The sequence below is a fragment of the Pseudorca crassidens genome, chromosome 8 (genome assembly GCF_039906515.1).
Source record: "Pseudorca crassidens isolate mPseCra1 chromosome 8, mPseCra1.hap1, whole genome shotgun sequence".
Taxonomy (NCBI): domain Eukaryota; kingdom Metazoa; phylum Chordata; class Mammalia; order Artiodactyla; family Delphinidae; genus Pseudorca; species Pseudorca crassidens.
This window is the reverse complement of record NC_090303.1, coordinates 10,303,340-10,330,097: the sequence shown is the minus strand read 5'-3', so window position 1 is coordinate 10,330,097 and position 26,758 is coordinate 10,303,340. Positions and strand designations below refer to the sequence as shown.

Here is a 26,758-nt window from a genome sequence, read left to right as displayed (position 1 = left end):
GCAGGCTTGGCGCACAGTCGGTGCAGACACCGTGTTACGTCTGACAGGCTGCAGGCCCCACTGGGCTCTCTCCGGAGCCACTGCTGGGTGTTCTCCCTGTGGGAAGGAGGGGCAGGGAGGGGGGATGGGAGGGCTGGCTGTGATGGCGGCGGAAGGCAGCGGCCACTCCAGTGGAAACTACTGTTCACCCTCTAGTTTAATTAACCTGGAAAAGACAGATGCTACTAAAACAGGTTGCTGTCTGCACACCAGGGCAGGTTGTATTCAAGATCATGAGCAATCATTCCATTACTCTGGGTAAACAAAAGAAAGAAAATGTGCGTGTGTGTGTGTGTGTGTGTGTGTGTGTGTGTGTGTATCTGTCTGTGCACACACGGATATGCTAGGTGAAAAGCATGGCTTATTTATTCCTTTTTATACAGCAGCTTTGCTGAGGTGTAGTTCACATCCCACGTGGTTCACGCACCCATCTAAAGTATACAATTCCGTGGCTTTCAGTATATTCACAGCATCGCGCAACCAACACCACAGTCAGTTTTAGTACATTTTTACGCTGCCCAAGGAACCCCCCATAACCATTAGCGGTCGCTCCCCATTTCTAGCCACCCCCCAGCCCTGAGCCAGCACTCATCTACTTTCTGTCCCTGTGGATTTGCCTGTTTCTTTATTCTTCAGCCTGTACTCTTAAGTCAGTGCCTGTTCTGGACACACTGACTCCCTGTGTGCGGCCAGTGGGAGCCCTGAGCCAGCCCTTGCTGGGACAGACCCCTGATTCGCAGGGGCCTGTGGCCCAGCCCTGTCTTCACTCCATACCTGGATTCCAGGTGGGCAGGAGGCCGCTGAGATCTGAGCCCCCTGGCTCCCTCTGCACAGGCAGGGACCCCCCAGGTGGGCTCTCTGGAGAGCACTGGCCCCAGTTCCTGTGCAGCTTGGGCAGGGCCCCTGGTGAGGGCGTAAGGGTGGGAATCCACCTGATTCTGGCTCACCCCGCTCCTCGGGGGACTCAGGCAGCCGCCTTCACCGGTGCCAGATCGAGGCCGCAGCCCCACCGACATGTGCACACCATGCCCAGCCAGGCTTCTGGGAAGAGCCTGGGCTTCTCTGGGCCTCTTGGACGCTTGAGACTCAACCGTGGAGGGGTGAGGGGCTGGCGTCGAGGAAAGGGGACAAGGTGTGTGCCAGGAGGGGGAACTTCACAGAGACCCCGGGGGGAAAGGGTGGCGGGGAGACCATTGAGGGGTCAGAGCCCCCCGTTCTCTGTGGGCAGGGCTGACTGCTGGCCCCAAAGCCAGGGTGGCAGGATCCCATCCCTGTCTCTGGAAGGTGGCCTGGCCATGGAGTGTGATGGAGCAGGGGCAGGGGGAGGCACCCCTGGGTGGGGACCCCACAGTCACAGGGGCCAACAGGGGGCAACTTGGAAGTGGCCCTGTAGAGCCCGGGCGTGGTTATCCATCAGGCGCGGGGGTTGCGGTAGAGGTGGGTGTGGTCTCAGGCACGTAGCACTCAGTCTGGGCAGAGGGCAGAGGGCGCGCTCCAGACCAGTGAGGTCAAGAGAGCTAATGGCACTTGGACCATCTGAAAGGTGGGGCAGCGATAGGACAACCCCAGGCTGGTGCAGTGCCCAGGGCACCACAGTGGAAGGGGTCCTCAGCACCTGGGACAATCTGGGCCACCAGACAGGATTCACGACCTTCCGCCAAGGGACACAGCCAGCCCCCAGTGACCAAGCTGGGAGGGACCCAGCCACGCTCTCCTGCCTCCCTCCCAGCCCCTACTGATGTTCCCACCGGCCGAGCCCGGCCAGAAGCCAGCGGCAAGGGGGCCTGTAGGTAGAGCCCTCTGGGTGGGTCCTGGGTCAGCACAGACGCCAGGGGAAGAGGCCGGCGCACACCATTCCTGGAAAGGGGATGCGGCTGCTGCAGTTTGCCAAAGCCGTGCCAGGTAAGGGAGGACGGCCCCTTTGTGGTGGGCTGTGCCGCTGAACTTGGTCTTGTCCGGCTCCGGCCGGGTATCCAGGGTGACCGGGCAGGCTGGTGCCCGAGATGTGTCTACTCGCCGTCCGCTGGGCCCTCTGGTTTAAGATCTTTCAGTTATGAGTAGCTACTCAGAGCTAGAGAAGAACGGTCTTAGGATGAGCCAGGAAGCGCTGGACCGGCTTGGGAGTGTGGGAGATGGGGTTTCCCACTCTTTGACTGGGTGCCCGTTCTGGACCTCATGCTCAGAGAGTGGGATTGAGGCCCTGGCTGTCGACTCCCCCAGCTGGGGACCCCTTCCCCCAGGCAGGCAGGCAGGTTCTCTCATCTGGATTGGCAAGAGCTGTTCTTGGCATTGGTGTCCCCTTAAATGTTACTAAGTCCAGTGGTTGACCCTGTCCTGGGGTCCTCTGCCAGCGATATCCCTTGCACACCCGGCCCCACTGTGAAGAGCGCTTTCCAGGGAGTCTGGTGCAGGAGAGGACCTCTGTGTCATGGGGGAAGGGTTGCCTACATGGAACACACTGACATATTTTTCTAACGATGTGTAACGAGAAACGCCTCGCTTTCCTGTAAACGCAGCAAAACAAGGAAATTTCTAGACTTTGCCCATTTGCCCTCTGGATATTTCAGCATGTCGTGCAGAGGCACATCAGAGTGCCTCGAACTGTTGCAAAATTGCCAGACCAAAGACTCAGTGGGTTAATTATTTATTGAGACCCAGCTGGTTCTATAAACCTAAATAAACAGATGGGCTTTTCCTTCCTGACGACTTCCTCAACCTCTTAATCTGGAACTATCGGAATGCCTTTGCTCCAGTGATTTTTTTTCTTTGAACTCAGTAGATAATCATGATGACACTTATAATTTTGATTATGATAAAAATTTCTCTCTCTACAATGAATGCCTATTCCGACGGTAATTCCCACTTGTGCAGCGGCCATTCTCAGCACTCGGTGGCCGGGGGGAGCTCAGACGTGGAGTTCCCAGTGGCTGGGCTGAGCTGAGGCCTGCTGCAGCTCCTTCTCCAGTCACTTCCCAGGCCTCCTTTCTCCACACGCATGACAGGCCCACGGCCTGACCAGGCCCCCAAGTTGGTGACATTAGCCTATAAAGATAACACCTGATAGAGTCTTGGAGATTTTGGAGGAGTTAGCCAGGGAGAGGTTCTGTCGCTGTTGGATGGTGTTTTATATATGTCAGTTAATTCAGGTTCTGATTTTCTCTCTAGTCATTCTATCAAGTTTTGAGAGAATGGTGTTGGAATTTCTAACTACAGCTGTGGATAGAACTTGTTGCAGTTCTGTCAGTTTTTGTATGTATTTTGATGATCTGTTATTAGGTGCATAAATATTTAGGATTATGTCCTCTTGATAAATTGAAACCTTTTTCCTCTGATCAATAAAAAGTCGCTCTTCGGGCTTCCCTGGTGGCACAGTGGTTGAGAGTCCACCTGCCGATGCAGGGGACACGGGTTCGTGCCCCGGTCCGGGAAGATCCCACATGCCGCGGAGCGGCTGGGCCCGTGAGCCATGGCCGCTGGGCCTGCGCATCCGGAGCCTGTGCTCCACAACGGGAGAGGCCACAACAGTGAGAGACCCGCGTACCGCAAAAAAAAAAAAAAAAAAAAAAAGAAGACGCTATTGTATACCTGTGGGCTAAAACCAAAAACTCCAAATAAATATCGATCCCTAAAAAAAGACCTTCTTTTTCCAGGTAATATGCTTAGCTCTGCAGTCTGCTTTGTCTGATATTAATATAGGTAATCCAGCTCTCTTGTTATATGTTTTTCCATCATTTTACTTTTAACCTATTTGTATCTTTTTATTTAAAGTGGATTTCATATAAGCAACATACAATTGGATCTTGCCTTTTAATCGAGCTGTTCCGTTTACAATTAATGTGATTATGGATGTGGTTGGATTTTAATCTTTAATCTTCCATGTTGCTGTTTCCTGTTTGTCCCATCTGTGCTTTGTTTTCATTTTCCTCTTTTTCTATTTTAGGTTAATTAAATATTTCTATTATTCCACTTGATCTCCCTCTTTTCTTATTAGCTCTAACTCTTTGTTGTATTTTTTTAATGGGTACTTATCATAGCTTGTCTTCAAGTGGTATTATACGACCTCACATATAGTATAAGAACCATAACAACAGGACGTACATCAGTTTCTTCCATCCTAGGGATTTTGCCATTGACATCATCATAGATTTTATTTGTACATATATTATAACCCCCCAAATATATTATCATTTCCATCATAAACATTAAAGTCTGTTTTAAAGATATGTTATAATGAGAAAGAGTATTTTTTGTTTACCCACATAGTTATGATTTCTGGTGCTTTTCATTCCTCTGTGCAGATCCAGGCTTCTGTCTGTTGTCATCTTCCTTCTGCCTGAAGGACCCACTTTGATGTTTCTTGCAAGTCTGTTGGTGATGAATTCTTTCACCTCTTGCGTGTCTAAAAAACTCTTCATTTTGCCTTTGTGGTTGAAAGATACTTTTGCTGGGTATAGGATTCTGAGTTCATGATCTTTTTTTCTGCTCAGTGCGTTAAAGACGTTCCGCCACCTTTCGTCTGGCATTCCTTTTAACGATAAGTCTGCTATCATCTTTATCTCTGTTCCTCTGACCCCACCTCCCCTCGTGTTTCACCCTCTTGACAGTGGGTGGGGGGCTTCTCTGGATGTCCGTGCCCCGTGTGGCCTGACCAGCCTGGTCCACCCTGAATCTCCACACTTGTCCCCTCTGCAGGGCAGCCACTCTCTATGGAGACAAGCACCATCATTGATCACCTGCCCAGCTGATGCAGTTGTTGATGCATGTCTCACAGAGTGCCTTTTCCTCAAGTGAGACTAAATTATCAAAGGGAGGCAACTAGGAATGATTCAGTTCAAGAGTTAGAGACGAAGTCCTTCTCACCTGGGGACTGATGACCTCTGTCTCAGCTTCTCTGTGTGCTTTGGAAAGGCCCTTTCCCTTTCTGTGCTTCCCCAGGAGGAGGTGGTTCTCAGAGCCTGGGCGTCCCGAAGAGGGGGTGTGTGTACCCCAGAAGGCAAGTGAGATAGCACAGTGGGGTTTTGGAAGAAGACATCATGATGTTAGCTTATGTGTGAACTTGGCTGGATCACGAGGTGCCTAGTTATTTGGCCAAAGGTTTTTCTGCGTACCTCTGGAAGGGTATCTCTAGATGAGATTAGCATTTGAATTGGGTTCAGTAGAACAGATTCCCCCTCCTAATGTGGTGGGCCTCATCCAATCCATTGAGGGAGGCCTGAATAGAACAGAAAGGTGGAGGAAGGGAGAATTGGAGCCCCTCTCGCCTGTCTACACGATCTGGGACATCGTCTCTGCCCTCAGCACCCCGGTTCTCAGACCTTCAGGAGTCACACCACCAGGTCTTCTGGGTCTCCAGTTTGCAGACAGCAGATGGTGGGACTTCTCAGCCTCCATAATCACGAGAGCCAACTCCTCCTCATAAATCTCTTCCTGTATATCTATATCTGCCCTATTCTTTCTGTTTCTCTGCGGAACACTGTGGAACAACATCAGAAGTTCTGTTTATAGTGAGCGAATCTGAAAATTAAGAAACATGCTTTCCTCGTTGAAGAATGAGCTGGCTGGGTTGATCTCACCCTGGCCAGATGTCACTTCTAGGACACAGGCAGGGACATCACTTCCCAGGCATAGCGAGGCCGGTGCCACCCTCCCTCAATTGCTCATTTTTAGCGAGCTGTCCTTAACTCCAGCTGCTGGGTCAGGGTCTGCTTGTTCGGCTGGTTAGACTGAAAGCTTCACAGCACCTCATAGGGGTCACACCGAGAGTCACAGGGCACAGCGGCTCACCGGTCATCTGCCGGGAGTTGTCAGGTTGTGCTGTTTTTTGTTTTTGCTCTGTTCTGTTTACCAAAAGATAGTGATCCCAGGCTGGGTGCCCTTCTGAGATGCCGTGTAGCTGTCTGTAAGTGTCCCCTGGTAATTAATTTCTGGAAGGTAAGCTCCCATAATCTGTCCTATAGAGTCAGGGGTCAGATTTTTGACACGTGAGAAGGAACGTGCTTTTTTAATTTAATTCTTTAATTTTTAATTTTTTTGTTGAAGTATAGTTGATTTACCATGTTGTATTAGTTTCAGGTTGGTTATCTATTTTATGTATAGTACTGTGTATATGTTAATCTCAAACTCCTAATTTATCCCCCCTCCTCTTCCCCTTTGATAACTAAGGAAACTATGGTGTAGAAAAAACTTTTTTTTTTTTTTTTTGGCGGTACGTGGGCCTCTCACCGCTGTGGCCTCTCCCGTTGCAGAACACAGGCTCTGGACGCGCAGGCTCAGTGGCCATGGCTCATGGGCCCAGCCACTCTGCGGCATGTGGGATCTTCCCAGACCGGGGCACGAACCCGTGTCCCCTGCGTCGGCAGGCGGACTCTCAACCACTGCGCCACCAGGGAAGCCCGAGAAAACATTTTGAAAATGGATGTTGGGTGTGTCTCTGTCGTGTGATTTTGTTTACAGGAATAATGTATATTACCCACAGCTCTTTCTTACCAATACTTCCTGGCTGGTTGGAAAGTCTTACAAAAAGAGAACTTCAGTGGATTTTCATCTTATTTGTGAAAAATATAACGATCCAACTTCTTCTGCTTAGTTTGTAAGAAGATAGACATTTATCAGTCAGATTTCAACAGAAACGTTCACATCCGTGGATGGATTAAAAAGTAGTTGATTATTTAGAAAGAGAGTTAATCTGATAGCCCATAAATCTGAGTTAGCTGTAAATAAATTGAAAGAAACCGAAATTAGAACGAAAGCTTTTCAACACACAAAGTGATCAATCAAAATTTTTTAAAAAGTTGAAACATATTCAGTTACACTGCATTCATTAAAATACTGTTAACGTTAATATTTTGGAGAGAGCAAACATTTTTGTGTCATTAATAAATTTCTAAACACCTGTTAGTTAAAAACTATTATTTACTTTCTCTTTACCTCATCTTTCAAGAAACTTTCTTTTGTGTGTCAGTGCACACGTGTTAACAGGAAATTAATTATATGTGTCTCAGGAGAGGTTCCTGTTTCCCTTGTGAGGCCTTTCTTCCCCACACAGCTGTGTCTGCTGTTACCCATCTCAGCCGCTGTCCGCAGCCACAGCCCTGTCTGCAGGGTCCATGCTTGTCTGAGCCGGGTCCTGGGGCTCCTGGGCTCCTTCTTCTGTCCTCACCTGCAGCATGTCTACCCGCTTTAAGGGGCAGGACGAAGCCTGTCGTGCATCAGCCCCGTTGCTAACTGACGGCTCCTGTGGACCACACATCTCGTTTTCCCAGAAAACGCCCTAGAGGAGGCCTGGGACTCCTGGCTGGGCCCCCTTCCTCCTGGCAGGTGTGGCCTGAGGCCTCCTCACATCCACCTTTGGGGGTCTCACATGCTTGCTTTTAACTGGTAGAATCACTACATGAAACCCAGCAGCGTGTAGCCGACCCCTTCCACTGTTATTATAATAACAACACCAAAAATAGGTGACACTCTTCAAGGCTTACGAGCTAGCACACGCCCTCCTAACCCCTTGACAGGTAGGAATGGTGCCTCTATGAATGGGTGTTTCATTTTATGACGAGGCAATTGGAGCTCTGTACCCGGCCACTTGAACCAGGGTGTGCTGCCCTCCACGGTGTGGGTTTTGGTGGCGGCCGCAGGCCATCAACACGGCATGCCTGTGACATTGTCACTGCATTCAAGAGCTTGTTGCCCCTGTAATGCTGATGTAATGTCCCCCCAGTTGAGCTCCTTCCCTGGCTACGGCCAGGTGCCAGATGTGGAAGTGGGGGACAGTGACCCACAGTGATCCGGTGGCCTCCATTTCTGAGGGCTGGCACCTGACCTGAGGCTGGCCTCAGCACTTTGCCACCATCGCCTCTTGAGCCCTCATGGTGCCCAGTGAGTGGGGCCATCACCACTGGTTGCATTAGTCTCTCAGGGCCCTGGAGCTAAGAGGCCAGCCAGCTGGGACCTGTACCGCACCTGCCATCTGCTTGGCCGTGTCCCCCAGTTGGACCCGCCGGCTTCTACCCTCTGCTCCGCTGGGTCTGCCCCCCCGGCCCCTGTAGCTTTCTGCTTGTCTCAGCACCCAGAGACTTGTGAGTCCTGCTGAAAGCCAGGAGATTCTAGAGGACGCAGGAGCTTAGGGAAGGTCCACCGCTGGCTTCGGGCATTCCCAGTGAGGCCGGCAATGCTCTGGAGGCACGTCGGAGGCTGCTGGAGGCCTGGTGTGTCCTGGGAGTGGGCACGTGCCCCACAGAGGGCTGCTTCAGGCCTCTGGTCCCCAGAAGATGGCTGGGGGTAGACCCTGGAAACTGGGGCCAGGCCCCTCATTGTCTGTCCTTTGGAAGCTCTAGCTGAGCCGGGTGGTGACTAGTCCAGAATTGCGTGGATCCTCTGAGCCCCTAATGTTGATCTAGTCACTCCCTGGAGGGGGCGTGGAGATGAGCCTGGTGGAAACTGTTGGCATACTTGGCATTTAGCTTGGATAGCAGAAAGAAGCATGCGTTACAGGTGTAATAATTCAGAGCTCTCATTAAAGAGGGTAAGGCAGACATTTTTCGGGAGTGTTGCGTCAGGCGTAGGGACCAACCACTGCAGCGGAAGAGAGAGCGGGCTCAACCCAAAATAGAGGGCGGGCAAGTGGGGCTTTGTAGCCAAGGGGCAGGGTGGGGGGCGGTGGATGGGAAACTCCCTAAGGAGGCATCCAGCGTGAGGGGGCTTCCGGCTAAACTGACCTAACAGGATCCCTGCTGAGAGCAGGCCAAGGTGATCCGACATCACCTGGCTGGGCTCGGAGATGAGGAACGCGATCAGATAACCGGGGTGATCAGAGGTCAAGGGTGGGGCGTCGTGTTAAACTGACTAAGCAGGGCTCTTGCTCGAACTGGACGATGCAGAGATGAGCGTGGATGCCCCGACGTCAGGGCACATTGGGGAAGAGCGTTCAGAGTCTGGTCCAGGCGAGAATCTTGTTGCATGGCGGGTAGTCGAGCGAGCAGGGAAGCGTGAGTGGGCGGGCCAGTGGCTAACGGAGGACCACTCCCCAGGCAGAGGAGGAGAGGGACGACATGGAGAGGGTGAAGCTGGACAACAAGAGGATTCTCTTCAACCTCCTGCCGGCCCACGTCGCCCAGCACTTCCTCATGTCCAACCCCCGCAACATGGTGAGCACCGAGGTGGAGAGGCCCCTCGGCCACCCCAAGGGCAGGGTGGGAACTAGACCATCTGAGGCCCCTGGGCCATGGGGGTGACAGGTGCCCAGAGCTAGCGTGCCCTCCCCTTTGATCCTGGGAGAGAGCACAGCATCCACTGTCCCCACAGGGAAGGCGAGTGGGCTTCAGTAAACTGCACACGAGGTTGGGAAGCGCCGTTTCAAGGCCTGCACGTCCTGGGTGGCCCCCTAGAAACTGCCGCACCCACCCGTAGGGCCGGCGGTTCACTCCCTTCTCTGTGCTCAGAGCTGTCTGGGTTGCTCAGAACGTCCTAGTGGCCGCGACCTACTGCAGTAAAGCTCTGGGACCACCCAGTCAGCATAGGGCAGGGCTTCTGAAAGCCGACTCAGCAATAAAGAGGCTCCGGCTGGGCTTTTAGGTCCTAAAGGCACAAACCTCCAGGCTTCGCTTCACTAGCTTTGGCCTGAAATAGCTCCAGGGCTCATGTTTTCGTCCCGCTGGGCTGGGGGCTCTGCACCCACCTGTGAGCTGACTTACCTCGTGTGGGCCTAGATCCTCCGAGCCCCCTCCTCGTGTGGCACTGGGTGCCGGCGCGTCCTGGCAGCCACGCCTCAGGACTGGTCCGCAGGCCCTGCTCCCAGCGCCAGCCCTCAATGCTGCTCTGCCTGCCTCTTCAGTGCTTGACCCAACCTTTGACCCCCAGGACCTGTACTACCAGTCGTACTCGCAGGTGGGGGTCATGTTCGCCTCCATCCCCAACTTCAACGACTTCTACATCGAGCTGGATGGCAACAACATGGGCGTGGAGTGTCTGCGCCTCCTCAACGAGATCATCGCCGACTTCGACGAGGTAAGGGCCGCCCCACAGTCCTGACCCCCTGGGGCCTGGGCCGGCCTGGTGCCCCTCCTCCAACCGAGTCCTGAATTGTGTCCACCGATGTAGCACGTTGCTCTGTGGATGGCAGGGGGCCAGGGGGAGCACGTGCCTTTTGTCTCCTTGGGAATCCCAACCAACCGTGACAGTTGAGGAAGGAAATTGGCCTTAGGATATGGGGAGGGCGGGTGCTGGCGTCTGTGCCCTGCCTTGTGAATGTCGAGCTCAGGTGGGCGGCTTCACCTGCAGGTTGGGGGGTGGGCAGGCACCTCTGCACCCTCCAGAGCCAGGCTTCCAGTCTGCGCCAGTTCTGCTTCCCTCCCTGGGGCCCGTCTGCCCGCTGGGTGGTTGTGAGCTCAGCTGCTGGAGGACGGAGAGGACGGGAGTGCATTCCGTATGGCTCCTCCTTGGCGCCTCTTTTAAGCACCTTTGCTGGAGCCCCTGAGGCCTGCGCCTCTCGGTTCAGCCCCAGAACTTGTCTCATGCCTACATGAAGAAGACACACTGCTTTCCAGAACGTACCTGTCTGCGGTTGCTCCTGGCGGCCGTGCGCCGCCGTGACTTTTATAAGATGTTATGTAACGTTTAACAGTTTTGTGTTTCAAACAAAGCTCATGGACAGAGACTTTTACAAGGACCTGGAGAAGATCAAGACCATCGGAAGCACCTACATGGCTGCCGTGGGGCTGGCGCCCGCGGCCGGGACCAAGGTGAGCACAGGTCGACAGGTGGGCCCTGCTCAGGGGCTGGGCCCCAGCTCTGCCCCCGGCTCTGCCCCCAGCTGCCCAGGGACCATGGGCAGGCCCCCCACTGTGGGCCTCAGTTTGCCCTCTGCACTGGATTAGGGCAGCAGCCTGCAGGCTGTCTTGTCAGTGGCCAGTTCCGTGTTGACCTTCTGGGGAAGGTCAACACGGAAGGCCGGGCACAAGAACTGCCTCCAGCCCTGCCCCCTTCCTACCACCCTGGCCCCATCCTGGCAGCCTGGCACCACTGAGTGTTCCCCTTTCCCAGTTCAGGATTGTGAATAAAGTCCTCAGGTTGCCCCTATAAAAAAGGCAGAAAAAGAGAGGAAGATGTAAAAAAAGAAGTGTCATGGATAGAAAGCAGTTACACATATGGTAGATGCTAATCTAACTATATCAATAATCACCGTAAATGTGAATGGCCTAAAAACACCAATTAAAAAACAGAAACTAACAGAGCGGCTAAAAAACAAGACCCAGCTAGGTTTTCTGCAAGAAACACACTTTAAATATAAAGTCACAGATACATTAAAAAATAAAAGGATGTAGAAAGAGATACCATGCTAGCACGGTTAAAAGCTCAAGTAGCTATCTTAATTTCAGACAAAGCAAATTACAGATCAAGGGAAATTATCAGGGATGAAGAGGTACATTATAAAGGAGTTAATTCTCCAAGAATACGTAACAATCTTTGATATTTATGCACTTAACAACAGGGGGCGAAAACTGATAGAACTGCAAGGAGAAGTAGATGAACCCACTATTTTTGTTGGAGACTTCATTACCCTGCTATCAGTAATCTGTAGATGCAGTTGGCTGGAAATCTGTGAAGAGAGCTGAACTGAACAGCATCGTCAATCACCTGGATGTACTTAACATCTATAGACTACTTCATCCAAGGACAGCAGAATATACTTCTTTTGAAGCTCACATGGGACATTTACCAAGATAGGCCGCATTCTGGGCCATAAAACACAGCTTAATAAATTTAAAATAATTGAAATAATGCAAACTATATTCTTAGACTAGAGTGGAATTAAAGTAGAAATCTGTTGCTAGGAGATAATTGGAAAATTCCAAAATATTTGGAGATGAAGCAGTACACTTCTAAGTGATACAAAGGAGAAATTAAAAAAAAAAGAAATCTTGGGCTTCCCTGGTGGCGCAGTGGTTGAGAGTCTGCCTGCCAATGCAGGGGACGCGGGTTCGTGTCCCGGTCCGGGAAGATCCCACGTGCCGCGGAGCGGCTGGGCCCGTGAGCCATGGCCACTGAGCCTGCGCAAACGGAGCCTGTGCTCCGCAACGGGAGAGGCCACAATAGTGAGAGGCCCACATACCGCAAAAAAAAAAAAGAAAGAAATCTCAAGAGAAGTTGAAAAATACTTTGAACTAAATGAAAATAAAAATATAACTTACCCAAATTTGTGGGGTGCAGGAAAAGCAGTGCTTAGAGAGAAATTTATGTCATTGAATTCATACATTAGAAAAGAAGACCAATCCAAAATCAATAAGCTTCCACCTTAGAAAAGTAGAGAAAGTAGAGCAGTATAAACCTAAAGCAACAGAATAAAAGAAATAATAAATATCAGCGCACAAATCAATGAAATCAAAGACAAGAAATCAGAAAATCAATGAAACCAAAAGTTGGCTCTTTGAAAAGTTCAATAAAATTGATAATCTCTAGCCATGCTAACCAAGAAAAAGGGAGAAGACACAAATTACTAATATTAGAAACAAAAGAAGGGCCATTTCCACTGAACCAATGGACATTTAAAAGATGTTAAGGGGCTTCCCTGGTGGCGCAGTGGTTGAGAGTCCGCCTGCCAATGCAGGGGACGCGGGTTCGTGTCCCGGTCCGGGAAGATCCCACGTGCCGCGGAGCGGCTGGGCCCGTGAGCCATGGCCGCTGAGCCTGCGCGTCCGGAAAAAAAAAGATGTTAAAGTATATTGTGGACAACTCTATGGTGCTACACTGGAGGTCCTGGCCAGTCCAATAAGGGAAGAAAAGTAAACAGAAGAGTTATGAATTGCAAAAGTAGGAACAAAACCATCATTCTCAAATTGCTCGCATGTTTAGAATATACAGTGCTAAAATGTTTCCATATAAGCTGATAGAATTTTTAAGTGACTTTACCAAACTTGCTGGATATAAAATCAACGTAGAAATTTCTATTTTATCTCTGTATCTTAACTACAGACAATTATAAAATCAAACATTTTAAAAGTTACTATTTCCAACTGGTATAAAAGTATAACTATGTGTCCACAAATTTGGTAACTTAGGTGAAATGGACCGATTCTCTGAAAGATGCAATCTGCTAAAACTCACATAAGAAAAATAGATAATCTGGGTAGGTCCATATCTATATTAAAAATTGAACCAGTCATTAATAACCTTCCAAAACAGAAAGCACTGGGCCCAGTGCTTATTTAGATCAAAGATCTAAATAAGTCAAGAGATACTCCGTATTTCTGCATAGGAAAACTCAGTATCATTAAGATGTCAGATTCCCACTTGATCCGTAGATTTAATGCAGTCCTGATGAAAAGTGCAGCAAGTTATTATGTGACATTGACCAACTGATCCTAAGTTGACATGGAGAGACAAAAGACTGAGGGTAGTCAACACAACATAGCAGAAGCAGGACAAAGTTCGAGGACTGACACCACCAGAAATCAAGGCTTGCCATAGAGCTGCAGTAATCAATACAGTATGGTTTTGGCAAAAGGGAGGTAGTCAAATAAACCGGTGGAACAGAATAGAGAGCCCAGAAATAGATCTACGTAAATATCGTCAACTGATCTTTGACAAATGGAGCAAAGATAGTCTTCAACAAATGTTGCTAGAAAAATTGAATATCTATCTATCTAAATTATATTTTTTAAATGAATCTAAACACAGACCTTACACTGTTCACAAAAATTAACTCAAGATGTATCATAGGCCTAAATGTGACATGCAACACTATAAAACATCTGGAAGATAACATAGGAGAAAATCTAGGTAACCTTGGGTTTGGTGATGGGTGTTTACATACAGTACCAAAAGCATGATCCGTGAAAGAAAACACTGTTAGATTGGACTTAATTAAAATTTTAAAATTCTACTGGTGGAAAATACTATAATGAAAAGACAATCCATATACTTGGAGAAAATCTTTGCAAACCACCTATCTGATAAAGGCTTTGTACCCAAAATATTACAAAGAACTCTTAAAATTAAGAAGACAAATAGCCCAATCAAAAAGTGTTCCGTCCAAAGATGGGAACAGACACTTTACCAAAGAAGATATACAGATGGCAGATAAGCATATGACAAGATGCTCCCTATCATATGTCCTCAGGGAAATGCAAATTGAAACAACAAGATACAATTTCACACCTATTAGAGTGGCCAAAATCCAGAACGCGGACACTGCCACGTGCTGGTGACGACGTGGAGCCGTAGGAACTCTCGCTCATTTCCGGAGGGAATGCAAAATGCTGCAGCCACTTTGGAAGACAGTTGGAGTTCTTACAGAACTAAATATGCTCTCACCATATGATCCAGCAATCACTCTCCTTGTTACTTATCCACAAGAGTTGAAAACTTATGTCCACGCAAAATCCTGCCCAAGGATGTTCATAGCAGATTTATTCATAATTGCAAACCTTGAAAGCAACCAGGGTGTCCTTCAATAGGTGAATGAATAAATAAACTGTAATACATCCATACAATGGAATATTATTTAGCACTAAAAAGGAATGAACTGTCAAAGCATGAAAAGACATGGAGGAACCTTAAATGCATATCATTAAGTGAAAGAAGGCAATCTGGAAAAGCTACATACTTTGTGATTCCAACTGTATGATATTCTAGAAAAGGCAAAACTATGGAGATAGTAAATAATGGTTTCCAGGGTTTGAGGGAATAGGTGGGGGATTTAGAGGACGGTGAAACTATTCTGTATTCTACTACAATTATGGATACATGAAATTTTGCATTTTTTAAAACCCATAGAGCACACAGAGTGAACCCTAACGTAAACTGTGGACTTTAGTTAATAATAATGAATCAACGTAGGTTCGTTCAGTGGTAACAAATCTACCATAGCCTAAAGCAAGATGTTAATAATAGGGGAGACTCTGTATGTGTGAGGGGTGGTACGGGGGTAGTATATGGGAACTCTCTACACTTACCTGCTCAATTTACCTGTAAACCTAAAACTGTTCTTTAAAAAATTGTCAGTTAATTTTTTTTTAAAAAAGCATTAATTCCCCAACTTTGAGGACTATGAAAATATTCCTAAAACAAGAAGAGCAAGTAACCTTGATATCATTAGAAAAAGAAAAAAAATTACAGTTGTTTTCTCACAAAAGAGAGGATCTGTCAACACAACACGATGAAAGAGACGGAATCAGTGTGAGGAAGGAGGGCTGGAACTGCTCTCTGCTGTGTGAGCAGTTGACTCAGACCCCCTCTGCTCACCTTACTTTGCTTGTTTCCAATGGGCTGGTGGCAGCCTTGTCTGAGCAGTGGGACATCTGGTCTCCCACCACAGGGTTCCCCCCCGCCCCCATTCCTGCGGAAGGGCTCTGCCTGGGCTCAGATGGCCTCAGTCTCTGCCCTCAGGAGCTGGGAGCCTTGGGCAATAATATTCCTCCTCTGTTTCAGTCTCTTACCTGTAGAATGGGATGATAAACACACACTAGGGCAGCTGTAGGGTGCCACCCAGTCAGCCCCAGGCCCAGCCAGCGGGGCTGCTGCATGGTTGACGTGGGGGTCAAGTCCCTGATCCTGTGAGGGGTACAGCCTGGTCCGCCCACCCCCGCACGTCACTGGCTGAGTGTCCCTGGCCCCTCTGCCCTTGCACCTGTCAAACATAACCCATGTCTGCTCACGTCCAGGCTAAGAAGTCCATCTCCTCCCACCTCAGCACACTGGCAGATTTTGCCATCGAGATGTTCGACGTCCTGGATGAGATCAACTACCAGTCTTACAACGACTTCGTGCTCCGTGTTGGTACGTGGCTGCGAGCTGTCCCATCATTCGGGCCAGCTCACCCTTCCTGCGCGGGCCCCGGGAGCTGGTGGCCTGGGCTGTCCCCTGGGAGCGGGGGTCATCGGTCCAGGCTCCCTTGTCTCACAGGAAGGAGGATGGTACCACCCAGAGGAGTGCACGGGACGCAGGGACAGCTGGGTCCACCTCAGAGCTGGTTATCAGTGACTGAGGACCTGGAAGAGTCATTGTGCAGCTTAGGAAACGCAGGAGAAATCTTGATTGTCTTAGAGACTCTCAGATACACCTCTGAGTCCACACTCAGCTGGAGGAAGGTGCCCCTGTCTGCAGGCCCGAAACGTTGGGGCCGAGGCTGTGCAGAAGCCCAGGGTGCAGGCTCAGGCTGGGTCTTTGGTCCTCCTGGGTTCCCTGCCTTGCCTGCGAGTGAAGAGGGGAACCACCCGGGGTCTAAGCTCCGCTCTAGCTCTTATCAGACTTGTAGGGTTTCTGTTTTCAGTCTTAAATTCACTTTTTTCTGGGAATACAGGTTTACCAGAAAAACTTGTATTAGTCGAGGATATAGTTAAACGAGAGATGTCTTTCTTTCTCTCTCTCTCTGCCTGTCTTCCTTTCTGTCCTTCCTTCCTTCCTTCCTTTCTTTCTTTCTTTCTTTCTCTCTCTCTCTTTCTTTCTTTCTTTCTCTCTCCTTCCTTCCCTCCCTCCCTCCTCCCTCCCTCCTTCCTTCCTTCCTTTCTTTCTTTCTTTCTTTCTTTCTTTCTTTCTCTCTCTCTTTCTTTCTTTCTTTCTTTCTCTTTCTCTCTCCTTCCTTCCCTCCCTCCCTCCTTCCTTCCTTCTTTCTCTCTTTCTTTCTTTCTTTCTTTCTTTCTCTCTCCTTCCTTCCCTCCCTCTCTCCTTCCTTCCTGCCTTCCTTCCTTCTTTCTCTCTCTCTTTCTTTCTTTCTTTCTTTCTCTCTCCTTCCTTCCCTCCCTCTCTCCTTCCTTCCTGCCTTCCTTCCTTCTTTCCCTCTCTCTCTCTCTTTCTTTCCCTCCCTCCCTCTCTCTCCTTCTTTCTTTCTCCTTTTTTCCTTCCTTCCTTCCTCCCTCCCTCCCTCCCTCCCTCCCCCCTTCCCCCCCATTACCTACTAGTCCACGATATAGTTAAACAGGATATTTGTGGCTGTTTTACAGTTCAAATGTCTAGTGGCCTTAAAGAACAGCACTTAGAGCTGGGCTTGGGCACGAGGGGTGGTAGCCTCCAGAGTGGGTAGAGTTCTGATGTGCTTAAACACGGTGCTGACTTAGCCCTGGTGCCTGGCCCGAGGGACGTGCTGGAGGTAGGGTCAGAGCACCCTCTGCGCCTCACCCCCGGGGTCCAGTTCTCCTCTGGGGCCGCGGGCTTGGATTAATAGACGTAAGGGTCCATCAGGGAAATTCTGTTTCTTACTCTCCTACTGAGGACCCATAGGCCCGTCGCACCTCTGTGCCCGGATGGCCGGTCACACAGGAGGCTGCATCCTGGCTCAGTCTCGTCCACATGGACTGGGGCAGCCGGGGTGGTAGAAGGGGTTCCCCAGGTCCCACCAGCCATCTGGAAGTGGCCCCTTTGGGGCTCCTTCCTGGGCTCCCACATCCACCTAGCCTGAGGCTCCCAGCTCAGCCCGTCCAGTTCCACCCCTGCCTCCTCCCAGAGATGCTAGCACCCACTGCCCCGGCTTTGGGGAGTTGACTAGGCCAGCGTCTGAAACGGTATTAACGCGCTTGGCTAAGCTCAGGAAACTCGACGCAGAGTACTGAGTCAGAAGGTGTGCTGTGGTGTCAGCCCAGACCTGGCTGCAGGGGCGACTGGGGCTCCTTGGGCCTGTGTCACTGTCCAGGCCAGTTGGACCCTGTGCCACATAAAGACAAGGGCGCCCTGAAAATACGTAGTTCTGGGCCTGACACCCAGAGGAGCTGAGGGGATCCCTCATCCAGGGGACCCGTCGAGCCACTGTCCTTTCTGGGAGAGGGAGCTGGGGGCGGAGGGACATGCTGTGGCCCACAGCCTGAACGGTCAGCCTTCCGATCCGCAAGCCTCGGCACGGGGTCGCCGTTCCAGGAAACGGGACTTTTTCCCAGATCAGGGCTGCTTCCTGACGGTGTGGCATGCAAGCAGAGCCCGGGAGCTGCCTCTCGGCGATGCTCTGGGGTCCCTGCTCTGGGGAGGGGCGTTGCACTGCGTGACCCCAGGAATCCGTGACCTCCCACGGGGCTGCTCCTCCCTTCGGAGGCTTCCCCACTGACGCCCCGCGCGACTGTTTCCAGGCATCAATGTTGGCCCCGTGGTGGCTGGAGTGATCGGGGCTCGCAGGCCGCAGTACGACATCTGGGGAAATACGGTCAACGTGGCCAGTCGGATGGACAGCACCGGCGTCCAGGGCAGAATCCAGGTCAGTTCACTCGGAAGCCCCCAAGGCACAGGGGCCCATCCTGCCGGCGGGAGGCTGAGGTGGAAGGGGTGAGGGTCGGGCGGGGGCGGCCGCCCAGCCCCGCAGCCTGCGTCCTCCCGTCCTGGTCTGCCTCTTCTGGGGAGGGACACGGAGCCGCGAGGCTCAGTGTGTCTGCAGCCTTGGAGGTTGGCCTCTGTGTGGCCAGGCGCAGAGATGGGGATGGCGAGTGATGGCTCCCGAGAAGGGAAGGGGCTGCCTCACCGTTTGAAGGGCAGGTGCTGTGGGGCCCCCTGACCTGAGAACCTGCGGGCGCTCACTTGGGATGCGAAGCAGGTGCTCTGGCACTGGCTGGCACTGAAGGTGTAAGAGACAGTGGCCCCTGCGCTTCGTGGTATGTGGCCGTGCGGTTCCGCTCTCGGGATTTCCCTTGGAACAAACATGCAAGCGTGGGTCACACGGAGGGAAGGAGCCTGTCCCCCGTGTGTGGCTTCGGTTGGCCTCTGGGGGCCCGGATGGATGGGGCAGAGAACGCAGCGCTGGGTGACTAGGGCCACTGCCCTCCTGCTGTGGCCTGGCCTTGAGGTAGCCACCAGCTGGCAGCCAGTTAGCACTGGTCCTTTACTTGATTACAAAGTCTCAGTCCTCCGTAGACCCTGCGAGACACGTGCATTCACCCCAGGTTTTGAGAGAGGCACTGGGGTGCGGCCTCTGCAGGATGCGGTTCCAATGAGAAGGTTGCCCGCCTGGGGCCCTCTCGTGTCATACCTGTTCAGTTCCTGGGGCCCCCGCCTGCATTCATCAGGTGCTAACCCTCGGACAGGTACCTTGGTGGGTCCCTTGGGTCCGTCAGCTTAAAAGACAGGCACCAAAATCTTCCTGGGGCTCTCCTGCTCGGAACACAGGCGGGATCTGCGTGCAGCCTCTCTGCACCTCTGCATTCTTTCTCTTCAACTTTTCTCGCGGTGGTGGAATACACATGTCGGAAAGCGGACCGTCTTAGCTGTTGTTAAGTGCACAGCTCAGGGGCGTTAAGCGCGTCCACGGTGTCGTACTGCCGTCCATCCCAGGACACCGTGTTCCTTTTCTAAGAGGATCTTTCATCTATGTTTCTCACAGTCTTCCCCAGGAGCTGGTCATGCCCCAGGGGACACCTGGCGGGAGCCCCCTCCACCCTCCAGCCTGGCTTCTGTCCAGTGCCAACATCACATCTCTAAGTTTGTAACATCCGATCTGCGTCGGCCACCCCTCTGCTCAGAACTGTCCCTGCTCCCTCCGGCCTCCTGTGAGGGCTGTTTGCCATGGCAGGGACTCCGGCACGCCATCCAGCCTCTGCCGGCTGCTGGGCTGCCCGGCGATATCTGTGTCTGGACTCCCGCAGGGCAAAGTCCCTCGGCCCGGACCTCCTGGAGGTCCGCATCGCAGGAGGTCTTAGCAGACCAGGCCCCTCCCCTCCCGCCCTTAGGCTTGGGTGGCAGCACCCCATGCACTTGGGACAGGGCAGGACAAAAGCAGGGCTCTGGTGACATTTGTCAACCTGGGTAAGACCTGCAGTCCCTCCATCTGGCGGCCCACGTGACCTGGCCTGGCCGCTTGGCCACCCCCTTGGCCGAAGGCTCTTTCCCTCCAGCCCATCGTGCTCGTCATCCCAGTTTAAAGGGAGAAACACTTATGCTCCACTGTTGTATGGTTCTCGTAGGTGTTCTTGGTCACAGCCCAGGAGAGATCCCTTCCCTTTGCCAGCCCAGGTTAAACCTTTGGTTCTTTTAAAGAAGTGAACAAGAGACTCACATATTAATGATGAAGGTTTGCAAAGAGGTGTCTTAACTTTTTCCTGAGGATAATATCTAATCAGATATCACCTGCCCAAATGCTCATTCCTTAGTCCTCAGCTGGGAGCTTTCTTTCTTCTGTGTCAAAATTCCTAAAAAGGAGACCCCTCCTCACGCCTGCTGTCCCAGGAGAAGCAGACAAGGGGGTTCTGAGCAGACTAAAGTCCCTGGGGCATCCCAGGGCTCCGTTTTCCAAGGAGTACGGCAGCCACGAGAAGGTTGACTGTGACGATACCCAGGTTCCACCTTGGCCATCAACTTGAGGACCAAGCAGGTGCTTCCCGGGAAGTGTCTCCGTGGGAGCCCAGCACCCTCTCTCAGGCAGAGCGAGGTCGGTGTGGTTGCAGGGTGGGTGTGGTTGCAGGGTGGGTCCCCCCCGGTGGGTCCCCCCCACTGCTGGCCGGGCCTCACAGGGAGCTCTAGAGAGAGTTCCCAGCCCACCTCTTCAGAGACACAGGGATTCTCATGCAGGTGGCTGAGAATCAGACTTCACAGGGGACTCCCTCTCGGCCTCTTGGGGACCTCGTGTCTCTGAGCCCCTGACCTGGACCCTTTCTGGGCCCCCCACGGTGACGTCATACACAACCCCGATTCACAGCCTGGGACTTCCTGGCTAGAATGTCAAGGCTGAGAGATGCACAGGGGCGGCATGCAGCCCGAGCTCCCAAGCGGCCCGGAAGGACGCCCAGGCCCGAGCCCACCTGCCTTCAGACCTCGGCTTTACTGCATGTGCTGGTGGGTCATCTTCACCTCCAGCATTACCTTGTGCGATGATCTGAATATTTTGTTACCTCTCATTCTTCGTAAGACAAGAGAATACAGTGAGAGGAAAGAGCTCACGTAAGGATAAGACTCAGAGATTTTTGTTAATGTGTATTTTGGGCCTTAAGCTGGACGTCAGGGTTCTAGGAAGGCCAGATGAACAGATGAATTGTGGGTTGGTTCAATCGTGAAAGGAAGGAGCACGATGGAGCCTTTGATCGCAACAGCAGGCCTCTGAGATCACCTTGCGTCTCAGAGGCCACATCTGAGTGGTGACCTTTGTGACAGTGGCACCTCCCCTGTGTCACCGGCCAGCCTGTGGCTCAATTCCATGAAGGACTCTGGGGTGCGCTGAGCCCTGCTGGGGACCTGAGTGAGGCCGTGTGGCTCTGGCCCTTGTGTGGCCTTGGATCGAGGTCTTTGGCAGCACTCTGGGGAGTTTCAGCACTCCCCACTTTTTCTTGACCGTCCAAGTCTTTGTGAATGTCATAGTCATCATCAAGTTGACCAAGGGACTCTTCTTGTAAGTGGACGACATGCTTCTCCTTTACGAGGTCTGGGAGGGACCACCTGACCTGCTCCCAAGGCCGAGAGATGCAGCCGACCTGGTGAGGGTCTAGGCCTCAGGCACCCACCTGCCGTTCTCCATCCCGGTGGGTGGGCGGTGGCAGCCCTGGTGAGGGGCCGCGGAACTTTCTCCAGAACACCAAGCAGCCCCCTGCCCCCTGCGCGAGCACCAGCCAGTGCCTTGCTGATGAAAATCCACAGAAACTGGTGGAGTTAATTAATTAAGGGGAACGATACATCCTTGGCCACTTGTTGTGGGTTGAGCATACTCTGTTCCATGCCCTCTGTCTACACTGGATCAGCCAGTTTTGCTTGTTTGTGCCATGAGGGGAGCTGAGGGACCCCCTCCCAGCACTTGCAGATCCATCGGCAGATTTCACTGTCCCGGGAGCTGTGCAGGTTGTGATGTTCCGTGGTCATTCTTGTTTCCTGAACTGCGGGCAGGTTTCTGGCGGGCCTTGATTACCTCCCTCCCTCCCTTCCTTCCATTGGTCCCTTTATTCTTTCATTCAGTGAGCACTTATGAACACCAGGAGCCTTGGTAAGTTGTGCTGAGACAGACCTTTACCGTCGCACGCGAGAAGCAGGCTGACGGTTAGCGAGGGTGAGAGCCGCGTTGGGGGGAGGGGGTGGGTTCAGGGTTCCAGCGAAGCCGGCGGGGAAGAGAGCAGCCCCTCTGCCCAGCTCTGCTGGGGACTGACACCCTGGGGATGCGAGACCCTGGCCTCAGGGTGGGCTGAGTCGTTTTAAATAAAGACGCCAGAGGTGGGTGACTACATGGGGTGGGGGAGGGGGGATTTTCAGAGCAGCAGCTGGGAGTCGGGGTGACGGGGAGAGAGGTGGTCTCCGCCTTCAGTGTCAAGTGAGGAGAATCCAAATGATCGTGTCCTCTTCTGTGTACAGAACCTTATTAGAAAGTGCTTTCTTGCCCTTTACCTTTTTCATAACTCTGTGAGGCAGGAATTCTTTTGGCTAAACCCTTGCCCGGGACCTGAGCATCAGGAAAGTTAAGTCACACCCCTGTTGTCCCTGGGAGAACGTGCCCTCTGCCCTCTCGTGCTGGTGGCCCACAGAGGCCCCAGGGGTCCCTGGCAGGTTGGTGTGAGCCCACCGGGGCCCTGAGGGTTCCGTGCCAGCCACGGGGATGGGAGGCGGTGCTGTCCCCTTCCAGCTGAGCTGCTACCTGCCAGTCCCAGACCCTCGAAGACGTGTGGGGTTACCGCGTCCCGAGGGCCCTGGCGGCACAGCCGGAGCCCTGTGTCCAGGCATCTGGTTAGGGCTTGGGGTGATCACGGAGCTCACACCGCAGCCCCTAGGACCGGGTCCGTGTGGGCCCTGTCCAGCCCGCCCACCCACTCTGGGCACCCCCCATGGCGAACGCTGTCCTCTCCTGCTTGTCTAGGGCCCCGTTGAGGCCCCTCTGAGTCCCCTGCTTTCTCTGCAGGATCACGTCCTTCTCGCCGAGTGACCATAGGAGGGGCACAGGACCCGACTTGCCGGCCGACCTGGGGAAGCCAGAGGCCGGGCGATCGGGTGATCAGTGCAGGTCGGGGAGGGACCCTCTCGTGGGCTCCCCGTTGACCAAGAGTGACGCCCGCCTTTCTCCGCTGTAGGTCACGGAGGAAGTGCACAGGCTGCTGCGGCGGGGCTGCTACCGCTTCGTGTGCCGAGGCAAAGTCAGCGTCAAGGGCAAGGGCGAGATGCTGACATACTTCCTGGAAGGCAGGACCGACGGAAATGGCTCCCAAAACAGGTCCGTGAACTCAGAGCGGAAAATGTGTCCTTACGGGAGAGCCGGCCTCCAGACCAGACTGGCCACGGGCCACCCCCCGGTGCCCCCTGCGGCCGGCCTCCCAGTCAGAGCCGGGCCGGGGGCTCTGCAGGGCTCGGGGCTTGCCCCCTGCCCCCCAGGCCACCACCTGCCCCCCGGAGCAGCTGGGAAGGAGGCTTAGCGGAGCCCAGGCGGGCCGCTGGGGGCACAGCGCACAAATGCTCGGGGCGTTGGTGGCCTCGGGGCTCCCGCAGGGACCAGCCCGGCCAGCAGAGCAGGGCGGGGAACCAGTGGCCGGGCTGGGGAAGGGGGACTGTCCAGGCATGACCAGAAGCAGCTGGGCAGTGACTCGGGTGAGGGGAGAACCCAGACTGCGCAGACGCCGAGGCTTTAGCAGTGTCTTTGTTTGCTCCGTCCTCTTCTCGGTGGCCGAGGGAGGTTGGCTGGGTGAGCTTTGGACGTCGGGACCGTCGGGACCGTCAGGACGTCCACCAGGGCCACAGGCTACAGCGAGAGCCTTGGAGGTCTGGCTGGCAGAGTGACTGGGCTGCCCAGCTCGTGTGTGCCCGGAGACGGATTGGCATCAGCCCAGCTGTGTGGGTCCCGTGAGGGCAGCTCCCGCCCTGGGCGGTGGCCTGCAGAGCCCAGAGTAAGAGTCAGGACTCTCTTGGCCAGAGCCAGAGCTGGGCAGGCCTTCGGTGGACGGTTTGGGAAGAACTGAGAAGCCCCTGTCCCACTGCATGGATGGTGGTGGCCGCTGGCTTTCGTCGAGGTTGGGTTTTTGTTAAGAGCCAGAGGCAGGTCTTCTGGAATTCTTGGGGGACCCTGCAGCCACATCTCTGTGACCAGCATAGATCCTGTTCCACCTGTGCGCTCTCCACCTGCCCTGCTGAGCATATCGGCTCCTGTAAAACCTGGACATTCCCTTTTCTGCCCACGTCACTGTGTTTGTTCAAAGGAGAGAAGGTGGTCGGTGTCATTTCTTACCTCTTCCGCCACGGCATCTTGGGTTCCCGTACGCTGAACAACAGTGCAAGGCTTTGTTGATTTTGAAAACAAGTGGACCTCGCAACCATGAGAACGCTTCCTGGATGGAAGGCGTTTCTCTGGCAGAACCAGTCCCTTGGACGTGGAGATTTGGAGTTAGTTTATGGCTGTCGGTACAGATGTCCCTGCTCCGGTTTGCAGGGAAAGTGACTGCAAGTAATTCTGTGCAAGTCTGGGAATCTCCTACCTAGGCATCTCTGCGGTTGCCATGGAGATGAAGAATGCGGCCATGCTGGGATGGGCTCCTGGGCGTGGGCAGGGATCTGGGAGGGCCAGTGGGAAGAGACTGGCCAGAAATAGCTGGACGTGGAGACCTCAGCTCTCGACTGCAGGGAGGAGGGCAGCTTGAAACTGGAGGGAACCTTCTGGGCAGGCAAGTCAGTAGGGGGATGGCCATGCAGAGACCCAAGCTCCGAGAGCAGCCCGGAGGGTTCTGTGGGTTGCAGGGGAGCCCTGCTCGGCAGAGTCAGCAGGCCTGAGGGTCCCATTCCACACCGCTCTCCCTGGGGGTCCCGACTTTTCAGAATTGGGACAGGGGCTCACTCTGGACTGAGCCTCATGGGGGTGGCTAGTGGCGTCCCCCGGGCTGCCTCCGTTGTGGGTGTATGACTTGTGGCTGTGTGGGTGTAGCTGACAGGGCCGGCCACTTAGCCCATGTGGACGGGCCAGTGACAGAGGCGGGCAGGTGGACAGTCTTTCCTCAGATGTGCCCTGGGTGAGAGCTGAATTTCCTCCCCCCTCCCCTTACAGACAGAGCACAAGCTGAGTCATCTCCAGAGCCCTCTGAGCACACGGCCTGTGCAGGTGTGCACACCTGCGTCCAGCTGCGGGGCTGAGACCCTGGCCAGGGCCCTGCTGCCCACCTGCTCCCCATGGCCGAGCTTCCAGCCCAGGGCAGGGCGGAAGGGGGGTGGACAGTGCAGGGGATCCTGACCCTGCGAATATGCTCTGTCACATGGCAAAGGGGGCTTTGCAGAGGGAATTCAGGGCTTGGGGCAGCAGCTGAGGAGAGGATCCTGGACCATCTGAGTTAACTCAGTGTGACCAATGCGACCACGTGGCCCCTTAGAAGTGGACACGGAGGCCGGGGCAGTCAGGAAGATTCGAAGCACGAGGTCGCTGTTTAAAGATGCGGGGCCCGCAGCCGGTCGAAGGTGAGGACGCCCCAGCCATCAGCTGGTGAGGAAGCGGGTTGTCGATCCCACAGCTACAGGCCTTGAATTCACATCACCCTGAGCGAGGTGGACCCTGAGCCCCGGGATGAGAGCCCAGACTCGCTGTGCTGGGACCTCAGGTCCACAGAGCCACGGGACCACCACCCCCCCCACAGGAGTGTTGGCAAAGCCACGGAACGCGTGGCCAGCTGTCACCGCAGCCGCGGGAAGCCATCGGGGCCTCGGCTGTTATGCAACGGCGAGGTCTCCCCTTCGATGAGCAGAGCCTCCTTCATCATCAGCAGTTCCAAACCCTACCTGCTTCCTGTGGGCCTAGGGGCCGTGCTCAGCCATAATGTTCCTTGGGGTTTGGCCAATGACTTCCTTTTTATTTGTGATAAGACTGTATGATATTGCCTTATTTATTTTTAACCTTGTACGATATTCATGTACAAATGTTAGAGCCTTCCAAGTAGGATTCTCTCTAAATTATTTCTTTTAAGATGCTCTGTAAATAGCGCACCGGTCTGCCTATTCCATTCTGACCAAAATGAAGGTAAGCCCGACACCCCGTGTGAACAGCACACTTTAGCCGATGCGCGAGGTTCCTAGTGCATCGCCCCTGCTAGGCCAGGCTGCTGCTGCCCTTTGGAATGACCCCATCCACGTGTCCCTTCGAGACCCTCGCATGCCTCTTGTGCCTGACCTCAGTAGATTAGAACGCAGCCCCGAACTGCCAAACGCTTCCACGCCCCTGACCCTGGGCCAGTCCACTCCAAGGTCTGTGTCCTGCAGGGTGGACCCCACGCCCCCCAGACCCAGACACCCTGAGCCTGCCGTGTTTATCGGACTCCAAAGCCACCAGGGCTTCCGATACCTTCTGTCACTAGAAGCAATAACTCTAAACTGTACAGACAGGTCTGGTCCAAAGCAGATTGGTGATTCAGAGACAAGCCATGTGTACAAGTTTCCCCAAACTGAAGAGCACACTGTTGGGGGGCTGACACCCCCAAATCCGGGCTGACGTGCAGGCTCGGACAGGATCTGGCCAGCCTTCGGGGACACCTTGCTTTGTCTCCCCCCATAGGAACCCTGCACCACCGTCCCAGTAGCGACCTAGATATAATATTTGAATCCCCGCTTTAACCTGCCACGCGGGAAGGAAGGGCTGGGTTGGCCTGTCAGCCGTGTCTAGGTTTCCTCCCCAGCAAGTGGACCCGTCTCATTTCCAGGGTGTGCCCGCCCTTCTGCAAAGCGTGTTCTGTGATCCCCTGAGTCTCGGGGTCCTGCGGGTCTCTCCCCACATGACAGGCCCTGCCCGGGACACCCATGCGTGACCCGTCAGGCAAGCACTGCCTAAGTGTGCGTGCACCGCGCGGGAAATGCAGGTTCACACGCGTGTGCCCTGCATCCAGCAGTT

The 26,758-nt window shown here is 53.4% G+C and overlaps 1 protein-coding gene across 2 annotated transcripts in view; it reads left to right on the top strand.

The window, feature by feature from the left end:
- The window catches only part of ADCY1 (adenylate cyclase 1), a 116,447-nt gene extending 92,988 nt beyond the window's left edge, over positions 1-23,459 (top strand). Inside the window, exons 15-20 of one of the 2 annotated variants that reach the window (XM_067745730.1) lie at positions 9,063-9,179; positions 9,892-10,038; positions 10,674-10,772; positions 15,693-15,807; positions 18,084-18,208; positions 22,980-23,459. In XM_067745730.1, the coding sequence (XP_067601831.1) occupies positions 9,063-9,179; positions 9,892-10,038; positions 10,674-10,772; positions 15,693-15,807; positions 18,084-18,208; positions 22,980-23,318 (942 nt within the window). In that variant the 3' untranslated portion in view covers positions 23,319-23,459. Of the gene's footprint in view, positions 1-9,062; positions 9,180-9,891; positions 10,039-10,654; positions 10,773-15,692; positions 15,808-18,083; positions 18,209-22,979 lie in introns of those variants that run through there. The other variant, XR_010945363.1, reaches the window with a different exon arrangement.
- The last annotated feature ends 3,299 nt before the right edge of the window (positions 23,460-26,758 follow it).